Here is a 12047-nt window from a genome sequence, read left to right as displayed (position 1 = left end):
AACAAGGAGAGAGAATCTTCCATCCATCCATCCATCGTCAACTGCTTATCCTGCGTACAGGGTCGCGGGGGGCTGGAGCCAATCCCAGCTTACATTGGGCGAAAGGCAGGGTACACCCTGGACAGGTTGCCAGTCCATCGCAGGGCCACACATAGACAAACAACCACTCACATCCACAACTAAGGACAATTTTAGAGACACCAATTAACCTAGCCTGCATGTCTTTGGATGGTGGGAGGAAGCCAGAGCACCCGGACAGAACCCACGCAGACACGGAGTGAACATGCAAACTCCACACAGAAAGGCCGAGGCAACCGGGGTTTTAACCCACGACCTTCTTGCTGTGAGGCGACAGTGCTAACCACTGCTCCACCATGCCCCGGAGAGAGAATCTTACCACACTTAAATAAATAAAGGAGCTGATTTAATTTCCAGCTCTGATAACAATGCTTTAGCATTACATCACCAATTATTTCAAAGCCAGAGTAGTCTGGCAGCAAAAAAAAAAGGATCACTGCAGTGAATCAGAGTTCTGTCATGCTTAGAAAGATGAGATCATAATAAAAGATAAGATCATCATAAAAAATCTGATCTGATGTGAAATAGGTATAGTCACAATTCACAGATCAAATTGTTGGAGGTGATGCTTGCCTTACATTAGTTTCCCAGGGAAAGTTGACTGAGCACATATTAGGAGTACTGGTTTAAGTGCTGTGTGTCACATTTGGAATCTACAAAGACAACCACATTAACTGTTTATATTTCCTGTCTACTGAATATCTTTACACTATAGTATACACTCACACAGGCAGACATACTGTACACTGTTGTGAGTCAGCAACAGGCTCAATGGGAGCAGGCCAAATAGAGTCTGGTTTTTGGCATCTGTCCTCTTAATTCAGTCAGGCTTCTCTTGGGACAGCTGACTTCACTGCCGGCCATGTCCAGCATCTGCGTTTGTGTGTGAGTGTCTACACATCTGTCTGTCTGAAAGACCTTTTGACAAGATGGGATTTAACTGAACAAAGTTTTCACTGGCTCAATGACACTACTATAAAATATCACTATATATATATATATATATATCACCCCAAATCCAGAACCCTGAGACTGTAGGGTTAGTGAGTGTCAAGACCACTGCCCAGGATGAAACGACAAAGATCCAAGAGTACATCAGGAAGATGGCCCCCAAAGATGAAGGGCTTAGTAAATACCTCAGGCAGCAGAAACCCAAGGGTGAGGACAAGGAAGACAAAGAACCTTCATGGAGAGACAAGCCGCTGCACGGTACGTACCACAGACAAATAGTGGCTGATATCAAGAAATCCTACCAGTGGCTGGAAAAGGCTGGACTGAAGGACAGCACAGAGGCACTAATCATGGCAAAAGGCACTCAACAACAGGCACTCATTACAAGATCAATAGAGGCTGGGTCTACCACAACAGGCAGGACCCCAGGTCCAGACTGTTCATGGATGCCCCTGAGACAGTACAGCACATAACAGCAGGGTGTAAGATGCAGGCAGTAAATGCGTACATGGAACACCATAACCAGGTAGCTGTCATAATGTACAGGAACATCTGCCATGAGTATGGGCTGGAAGTCCCAAGGTCAAAATGGAAGACACCTCCTAAGGTAGTTGAGAATGACCGAGCTAAGATCCTGTGGGACTTCAAGATCTAGACTGACAAACTGGTGATGGCTAACCAACCAGACATCGTGTTGATCGACAAACAGCAGAAGAAGGCAGTAGTGATAGATGTGGCAATCCCAAGCGACAGCAACATCAAGAAGAAGGAACACGAGAAGCTTGAGAAATACCAAGGGCTGAAAAGGAGCTAGAAAAGATGTGGAAAGTAAGAGCAACAGTGGTGCCAGTGGTAATCGGAGCACTAGGGGCTGCAACCCCCAAACTGGGAGAGTGGCTCCAGCAGATTCCAGGTAAAACATCAGAGGTCTCTGTCCAGAAGAGTGGAGTCCTAGGAACAGCTAAGATACCGCGCAGAACCCTCAAACTCCCAGGACCTGAGCTTGAGGATGGCACATCCCACCTCACAAGGGGTGAGAGGGGGATAGAGGAAAAACAATATGCATAGAATATTACTCATTAGGGAAATCAAAACTGTTATACTGGCTTTTCAGCTGGTGTGGTGCCCGAACAATAATGCTGCGATGATGTGTTGAGAAGAAATCCGCTTGACACTGTTCTTGATCATAAAAGTTTATTACATCAAGGAGTTCAGCATCAATTACAAGCTCTGCAGCAGCTTGGAGAGTGACCCAGCCCGATGGCCACTCTGTCTCTCTGTACATCAAACATCGCTTATATAGGGTGTGTAGGTGTATGTTAGATACCATAGAAGGGTTCAGTACTATTCTGAGATAACAAAACACAGGGTCAGAAGTCACATTCTATAGAAGGGTTCAGTCCCTACATAACCACCAATCACTACTCTCCCCTTAAGAGGTCACTGACCCTCTGTCCAGCTGCTACAGTGCTATTTTAAACTGTTATGCGTCAAATGCACATATATTATACACCATACTGGTATGCACCACTATTGATTAAAAGCACAGGTTCGAGGTCATTTGTAAACTGAATGCCAATTTCTTAAACAAAAATTAGGCTTGTTCTAGACTAGGGATGCATTTCAGTGGCCATCTAATAAGTTTAGTCTAATTCCAGTCTGGAAAACCAGCCCACAGGGACGGTGATCAAACCATTATGTGAAAGCCTAAGCATTTGAGAAGTGATTGCAAGCCATTATTTGTTTTTCCCTACATGTGCTCATCTTTTTCTGTATTATTCTGCATTAAATAAGGCATATTTTGTAGTGGGTTAGTCAGCTTTCATTTACAACTTTATTAAAGGGGCCATGTGCAATTTTAAAAGATATACCAAAAACGGGTATTAGCTGCACTGCTCCTTAAGTCTTTAGCGCATTTCTTTCCTCGGTAAAGCTTTTGAAGATTGCATATAGAGTGCTATTGTAGAATGATTGACAACTGTGCCACAATACTGCTTAAGCCTGCCTCAAGGTCACTGCTACTACACCGCAGAAAAACACCTGTGTGAATACTGGTGTGTATTTGTGTGTGTGTGTGTGTGTGTGTGTGTGTGTGTGAGTGTTTGCCCACGATGTGGTTTTGCTCCCTCACAGAGCAAAATGGCTGTGTATCATTTATAATCTGTCCTCTGAGAGCCATCTCTCTCTCTCTCTTCTTCACTGCCTCCTATTTCATTCTCTCTCTTTTCCTACCTCTTTTTTCCCTTTTACAGAGTCACTAGGGGAGGGGAGGGGAGAGCAGGGCAGACAGGAGAGAAGGAGGAGAGAAGTTGCAGAGCAGGAGAAATTGTCCTTATTAAAGAGATGGCTGCTCCATGTGAGAGATCCCTTGTGGGACGGAGATTAAATAGACTGCGTCAGAGGGGAACGCGCTTGCGGTGCTGCGACTGGAGGACGTGATAAGTATGATCATCAGCAACGGAGGGATGGAGGAAAAGAACGAGAGCAAGGAGGAGAGGGGATGTGGGACAAACAGACAAGAATAATGTAGGAGAGGAGAGGAGAGAACAGGGTTAAGATTAGAAGAGGAGAATGTGCAGAAATGTAGGAGCACCCAGACTGAAATGTGGATTGTATTTCAAGGGAGAAGGAAAACAGTGAGAAGGTGGGTGTGAATGAAGGAAAATGAGAACGAAAGGAGATGGAGAGGAGAAGATAGAGGTGAGAAGAGGTGGATGACAGATGCGTGGGGCAAACAGTTTCCTGAGTTATGTATAGAATTCAAAAAAAGTCCTCTTCATGAGAGCAGTACAGAACGTAGTGAGTGAGATACGGAGGAGGAATAAGAAGAGTAATAGTCAGCACTGTCTTGATATTACAGAGGGATGCTATATATGATGCTAGATGGACAACGGTATCTGCTAGAGGAGAATAGAATAGAAAAAAGATAGATAGCTAAAAAAATGAAGTGTAATTTTACAAATTTTTATCTACCCTGACAGGAAACAGTGTCTTTTGATCATCCTTCATTTTTTCTTTCTCCTGCTATACCTCCAGTTATTTCCCTTTTTGTTCTCTGCCTACATTGCCAACCACTCACATACACATCACTACTTCTGTGTCCTTGAAATTAAGGCAGTGTCACTAAAGAAAAATGGATGCAAAAATTCAAATCACTGCTTACAGATCAATAGATTTGTATAGTACGTGAGACACTGTTGTGTGTGTGCGTATGGTATCGAATCACATGCGGATAAACAAGTCAAGTGCTCACCTCAGTGAGTGGACTGTTAACACAAGAACCATCAACAACCTCCTCCCATGAGAAATACAGGCACTGTGTATGATGCATCATCTGGCCACTATCCACCACCGTCATTACTGCCACAAAACGATGCAGGGGCTTTCCCCTCAGGGATCTGCTATAAACCCAATTGTTCTCAATCAACTGTCACCTGCATTTCTACAAGCCATTTTTCCCACTTTTTCCCACAGCCTACTGTGCTCTGTGTTAACAGAGGTGAATCAGCTTAGAAAATTTTGTTGTCTTTGTGGAAGTCTTGTCTCTATTTAAAAAAAAGAGTTCATTTAAATTCACCAACAATCATTTCTACATTCTGGAAAATATAACATAAAATATAACAGTTTAGGGACAAACAGAAGTTTGGAAATGGTGTGCTACTTTTCCAGTGCTATTCCATTGTTACTAAATCAGTAAAAGAAGTGAGAGTAGAAGAGAGGGATGATGAAGGTTATAGATGTAGAGCAGGTCTATTTAGGCTACGCTGTACACTGGCCCACTGGGATATCAGCGACCGACCAGCACACCGAAATAGAAATGGGAGCAGAGGAGAGAGAGAAAGGAGAGGTAAGGTGTGGTGAGACAAAGGAATGGGAGGTAGATGGAGAGAGAGTAAGGGCAGGTGTATGGGTTGATGAGGAGGAGGTCTGGAGGGGACAGGAGGGAGAGTTAGGGAGGGGTGAAGGCAGGTAAGAAGTAAGACGATTTAAGGGAGAAGACAGCCATGATAGAGTTGGTAGTAGGGCTGGCCAATAACACAATAATGATAATTATAGCAATATATATTCCTCAATAATATAATAAATGTTCAAAATATCGTCAATAAATATTTGGTTTAATTCATTTGAATCACAGACAAATTAGCACTTAATTTTTCTATTAAAATATTTATATTGTTGAGGAAAAGGGACTGAAAAAAGATTTACTAATCATATTTGTTGAAAAAGATTTTATCATAATAGTTTTGAATGTTCTACCTCAGATTTGTGAAGTGATCCACTGTTTGGCATCAAGTGTTTGGCACATACTGACCATAAAGAAAACACATAATTAACCATCTGGTTTCTTTAATTCTCACTCAGGAACAAAAATCAGCCTTTAAACTTGAAAGAAATAATGATTTGACATATATCGTGATAATCATCGATATCAAATGATATGTGAGGTTTTTATCGTGATAACATGTTTGATTTGAAACAAGATTTATGCTACTTTTACGCCTATACTGTAAATACAGTGTCTACAGTAGCTGGAGCCAACAGACAGTGAGCCTAGCTTAGCATAAAGACTGGAAATAGGCAAACAGCTTTGCTCTGTCCAAAGGAAACAAAAGAAAAAAACAAAGTGTAAGAACAACAATTTGACATTTTATGGGGGTTTATGTGCCAGACTATTTCTTAGAGTGAGAGAGGTATCAATCTTCTCCTCTAACTTTCGGCAAAAAAATTGTAGCTAACTTCTGTTCATGCATTTTTATGCGCAATGGCTTGTAGCTTAGACCTTTCTTCTACACAGTTGCTTATCTTTTGTACTGACCATTTTATGCCCATCCAAGCCTGAACAACACACCAATGTCTACAAAGAAAATGAATGTGACTTTAATTTTCAGAGCTATGCAACTCTTCCCACTTAATGATGAGAATATGAGAAGGTGGACATCAGGTGTCAATATTATTTACCTGCAGACATGGACAACCACTTCCATTTTAGTCAGGATACAGATGATACCGTATAGAAACTGAAGGTATCCATTTTGTATTAAGTTGGAGATCATTACATTTTATATATAGTATTGATGTGATTAAGATATTGGTAAACTTCTGGTAAGGGCTTGATCAAAAACTGCAGGTTGGGGTAAGGTGATTTGCGGAGAAGGGGGATTTGTAAGTGGTTGAGGAAAATCCGGCACTAGAGGCCATTGAAAGGTGGAGAGAACATGGAGGTAGTAAGAAGACTGAAATGAGGTATGGCGATATTAGAGGGCAAAGCGAAGGGGTTCAGGGTGAGGATATGAAAATGCGCTGAGTTGGAAATAAGAAGAAGTCTGGCTGGCTACAATTATTAAAAAAGAATAACTGCTGAATTTTACTCTTGGATTGAATTCCTATTACTTATTCAAAAGTTTCTGCTGTATTAATTACTATTTAGTGCTATCTCTCTTCAGCATGCATGAAATAGCATTTCATTCCATCACCTTGGTGTGTAAAGTCATACTGATGTACAGCTCAGCACGCAGTGAACTGAAAGTTATAAAAAAGGTAACTGAGGCCGATCTTTGCTGGTTGCTGCTGGGTGTTCTGCTTTGGATGATAATACTATCAAAAATACAGTACGCGGCTGAAAAGTGAAAGTTTGTGTAAGCTTTTAGGGAAGCATATTTTAAAATTTTATTAATATATAGTTTTATATATTTTCACTGCTTCATTTCCAATATTATATTAGTTCATCCAAGTTTGCAGTCGTATCTAAATTGCCAGAAAAGCCTACCGCTTTAGTTTTGTGAGATGGATAGACTCCTTGTATATAATGTGGTTTCCACACATATCTATATTTACTCCTACTTTTCCACATGGCCTCGCTAAATACCCTCCTTCCCTTCCTTTCTCACAACATCAAAGACCATCGCTGCCCTAAGCACCTCTTCATCCTCCCGACCCTCGAGGAATGGCTCTGCACCCTCTCACAATTTCTTGCTCCCTACCGATGTGCTGCACCTCTCTACAGTCCCTTGAGAAAGTAGTTACACTGTGAGCACCAACCAACCAACCTTCTTTTCTGCTTTCTCCAGAAAAGCAGGTCAGACCTCGAGCAGCTTCCTGCCGTCTCTTCTCGGAAACTAAGCTGTAGCCTGACACCCCGTCTGGCCCTTGACTGACTCATGCCATTCACCCGCTGACTGCCTGAGGGAAACGCTAGCTTCTTCACCCCACTGTCACCTACAAGACAACAAATAGGTAACTACATCCTGGGTGCAGGAATGCAATACAAGGAAGCAGGCTACTGAGAAAACTGAAGGGTATGAAATAGAGAATGAAGGCATCTTATAGAATTACGTCAATCTGCCACTTAATCAATATTCATTTGATCACCATCTTCATCATCATGTATCAAGTTATCTCATGCAAATTTGATTTTAAGAAAAAGGAATTTTACTTCCTGGGGACGTTTAAGTTTTAACATTAAATCATGTGTTGCGTTCTTCTGCCATGGATTAAGATAATTGTTCATCTATTGGGGCCAAACCTTTAAAAACAAAAACAAAAAATTAATAAACATAATGCTTTAAGAAATGTGTCCTACGGACGCCTCTTTTAGTTCCTAAAACATCTAGATTATTAACATAGAGGTATGTTTCCCCAAACCACAGCTTTTGTATTGTATGCGCTATTCTGTTTTCTTTATAGCTATCATGTACATAATGTGTATCACGTGTTGGAGCTATTGTAGCAGTTCTCAATCTCATGTAATCTCCAACTACTCTGCCTGGAAATGCAGTAAGCACCATATACTCTAATCCTAAATCATATACAACTTAAATTTATTTTTAGGCTAAATTAATAAACAGCCTCTCATATGTCACAGTTTTTCAAAGTTTTACAGTTTCATGTACTGCAGCAACAATGCTGCAGGGGCTTACTGCTTGCAGTGTCAAATTGCATGTGGTGCAACCCCTTCACTGGTTGCATTTCTATACTTACAGGGCCATTATGCATTTATGCTGCATAATGGGCTACAGCCATGAACTGTTAGCATCATGTGAACGGGCTGGTATAAGCTACAGGGCTAATAGGTCAACCGTGCTCACGGCTTCTTACCATCAAACGCAGGGCCCCGGGACACATACACATTACACACACCACACATGACGACAGCAAGCAATACAGAATACCTTCAAGGATGATTACCATGATCACATTTCTGGGGTAACATATGTTCTGTGGAGCAACCACAAAGCACAGAAGGGGATCCACACAACATTAACATAGAAACACCTGGGAGCACTAATGCAAATAGCAGTAGATACCATTACTCAGTTTCCACTTAGTGAATGTACTAGTGGGAGATAAAATAATTAATTAGATCAATTAATAATTATAAACAGAGATAATAGAAGAGGATCATCCTGCTTGTTAGCAGTAGGGCAAGATCTCAGCCAAAACATTGTGACTTGTTAAATGGACTTAGCCATTGAAAATACTGACAAACTATCATATGGAAGCATCTCACGTATCGAAACAGAGTACTGCACAAGATACACAATGCACTCTAGTAAATCAAATGAATAGCAAAATAATTAATCGGCACACACATTTGAGATTTTAGTGTTTTGAGTGATCCAGTCGGCAGAGCCTTGAATTTATATACATTCTGAATTGCTCCTTAGAGAAATGCTTTTCTTCTTTTTATGATTATTATTTTACCCACTGGAGGAACTATAACTATGCACGGTGATCCAGAATAATGTTAGGGTGGAACACACTGGCACACTGGCTTCAAATCAGACTTTCCCATATTTCAAATGAGCTGTACCATGTTATCATGACTCTGAATATAAGAAAAAAAAAAGGTAAACGTTGAAGTACAGTGTATAACTTTTGCTATTATGTAATATTTTATGATAATGAAGAGGATAATTCTTTCCCCTCAGTGTCAGAGATAGTTTTGCACATGCAGTGGCACTGGGGAACTGTTGTGTTCAACAAATCATATTACCAATAACAGAAACTACGTTTCTCTTATGTAAGTTTAATTACTATTTTAGTTTTATTGAAGTCTGCAGGCTGCAATCCTGGGTTAGTCTTTACTGATAAAATGTAATGTTCGTATATCTAATCGTGATGCTCATGAGAATGGGAAACTGTAATTATAATTTTATGTCTGTTATGATAATTTCATTGCTAGTTCTAATGCTAATTGTTTCTTACTGATGTTGCAAATGTGGTGAGCAACAGGCACAGCATCCCCGATCTGAGTCAGTGTTCATCAGTGCTTTCATTCTGTTCCATCCCATTTTGATTTGATCTTTATTTCCTCGTTATTCAACTCTGTGACTTGGACGATTCTCTGAATTTTTCTGGTTTACTCTGCCGTTTTCTTGCCACAGGTATTACCACCAGCTTACCTGGAAGTGGCGCTATTGGATGAGAAGACCAGGGAACACAATCTTCTATGACTATCAGCCTACAAGGTTACAGGTTACCTCTGATGTCGCACAGATGACACTACACGAATACTTGTCAATGATCCCTCCATCAGGGGTGGTAGATGATTTCAATAATAAAATACTTAATGGACAGATGAAGCCATTAGAGAGGCCTGTTTTTGTATGCTCTCTGCACTGCAGCTGGGGATGAAGAAACAGAAAATCCTACTTTTACGCAAGTTGATAAAGTAATGGTTTAGCCATTATCAACAATACATATACAAATATCTGAATTACCTAAAGTGGATATGATGGATCTTAGGTAGGTATGTGATAAATATGAGGGTATTCTGTGGTATCACATGCTATGCTTTTGTGCTATTCTCACATTTTCTTTATTGAATATCTCCTCCATGAAGAAAAATACTGTTATACCTAAACACAAACCTACACCTGTCAAAAAAAACAGCAAGGAGAAATACTACACATTTGCCCTGCAGGTAAGACATATTTGCTGGATTTTCCCAATTGTTTAACAGAAAATAAATAGGAAACAGGTGCCATACCTGTTCATAAAAATTATTTTATTTAAATTTTTTGCTTTCTCATTTCATTCATGCCCAGTCCACATTTGCAGATGCCACAGCACATCCCACGTGGTCAAAAACCTTTACCGTGTTGCCCCAGAGACCTGCTCCTTAATAAGGCATCGGCTGATTGGCCAACAGGATGGAAGAATGACAAGGGAGGGTGGGGGGCTTGTGTGGGGGAGGGGGGAATGAGGGGGGCTAAACTGTTCAGAGAGATTTCTATGCATACTAACCAGGTCTAACACTAGCTGGCTGAAAAGAATTTTCATTAGTCCCTTCAAACAGGACTCCCTCCGGTGTCTGCTGTCTGTTCTGATGCTGCGCTTACACAGGTGCTTTACCAGGTTTGTGCACGTGTGTGCTTTCATCATTGATTTTTAAATTAAATAAATCAGGTGCACCCGGAAAATAATGATCTATATCCAAAGCAACAGTAAATACAAGGAAAGTCTACCATCATCTCGAGATACAGTAGTACAACACATTCCTCAAGATGATCCTTCATTCAACACACACCAGTGCACACATATTCACACACACATCCAAGCACATACACAGACATGCACAGACTCACCTTCTGTGGGTGAGGTTTTCAGTCGTTTGCACAGTCCCTCTACGCCCCCGTAGTCCTCCTGGAGCTTGACCACCGCCTCTGTGCCACGCAGCTCCATCAAAGCGCGGAGCTCCATGAGCGAGCAGCCAAAGGCTGCCGCATGGTTGCCCTCATTTCTTTGGTTCTTGGCATAAAAATCGCTGTTGGACATGTCCCCCATGATGTCAGCTAGTCAAGTCAGTTAGATACAGTAAGTGTTGTTATTGCTTAAAGATCAATTAAAAAGCTTGCACAACAGAGAGATGAGGTCAGTCTCATCAAAAAAAAAAAAAATCCAAAATAGGTATCAAGCAGGCAACAACCAAAAAAGGGAAAAAAGAATGCCACTTGTAGGTTAAATATGCAGATAGAGATTAAAAAGGAATGGAAAATCCGAGGAGACAAATCGATGAGCAGCTTCTCTGTTTCAGGAGAGACTGTCAGATATCAGTAGACCAAAAACCATCAAAGAGAAGAAACAGAAGAAGAGGAGAAAGAGCAGCAGAGAACGAGGAGAGGCGGGGATGATGGAACACAAGCGGGGAGCATCCAGGTGAGCGTTGGACAGCCCCAGTGGTCAGGTCCTGAGAAGGGCGATGATGGTGGTTGCAAGTCCTGTAGGTATCAGGCTCACCACGGCTGCAGTCCAGACCCGCTCCATGTGTGGTTTCCCATTGCTGCTATTCTGCTGTTACATCCGCTGCCTCTCTGTCTCTACATGGTGGTCTTCCCCATCACTGCTACAGGGAGAGAGAGGGAGAGAGGGAGAGAGAGAGAGGGGGGGCGGACAAATTTGAGAGATGAATTCAAAGAGGACAGAAGGTGAGGGAGGAGGAGGAGGAGGAGAGACACAGAAAGAGAGCACAAGGATGAGTGTTGCGTTCTCAGGGCAGGGGTGAATGCAGCGGTAGATGGTGCACGGCTGAAGGACAGCCTCCCCTGACTGCTGCAGTAACTGTGGCTCTGCTATCTCTATCTACTGCTGCTGCTGCTGCTGCTGCTGCTGCTGCTGCTAACCTCATTCTGAGGACACACCGACTGACAGAAAAAGAGAGAGAGGGAGAGAGAGAGAGAGAGAGGGTAAGAGAGAGAGAGGGAGAGAGGATACAAAAGAGAGGGAGGGTGGAGAGAAGAGGATGCTCCTTTCTGGTGCAGAGCGGAGAGGAGATGTGCGCGGGCGGGAGGCTTTGGCTGCTCTGACGACAAAGCGGAGAGGCAGCACGTAACGCTGCACTGTCACGGGGAGGATGGGCTGAGCTGTGGAGCAGCTGCTGCTATCTCTCCACTAGCTCTCACGCTACAGTAAGTGACCTATCCTATGCAGTCACCCATCTCAGTGATCCATTGCTGCCTGCCTGTTGTCTTGTAATGCCCGGCATTAATGATTTCACTCCCGCCCTCTCACTTTAGAAC

At 42.1% G+C, this 12047-nt stretch overlaps 1 protein-coding gene across 13 annotated transcripts in view; it reads right to left on the bottom strand.

The window, feature by feature from the left end:
* atp2b2 (ATPase plasma membrane Ca2+ transporting 2) overlaps positions 1–11815 on the bottom strand; it is an 86176-nt gene extending 74361 nt beyond the window's left edge. For 8 of the 13 annotated variants that reach the window (XM_038696290.1, XM_038696277.1, XM_038696278.1 and 5 more), the window contains exon 1: positions 10617–11815. In XM_038696290.1, coding sequence (XP_038552218.1) covers positions 10617–10815 — 199 coding nt within the window. In that variant the 5' untranslated portion in view covers positions 10816–11815. The remainder of the gene's footprint in view (positions 1–10616) is intronic. The other 5 variants (XM_038696282.1, XM_038696283.1, XM_038696284.1 and 2 more) reach the window with 2 other exon arrangements.
* Between the last annotated feature and the right edge of the window lie 232 nt (positions 11816–12047).

The sequence above is a fragment of the Micropterus salmoides genome, unplaced genomic scaffold (genome assembly GCF_014851395.1).
Source record: "Micropterus salmoides isolate LMB-PRFRI ecotype aquatic unplaced genomic scaffold, ASM1485139v1 Ms_hic_scaffold_4, whole genome shotgun sequence".
Classification (NCBI taxonomy): Eukaryota; Metazoa; Chordata; class Actinopteri; order Centrarchiformes; family Centrarchidae; genus Micropterus; species Micropterus salmoides.
This window is presented reverse-complemented; position numbering and strand designations above follow the sequence as displayed.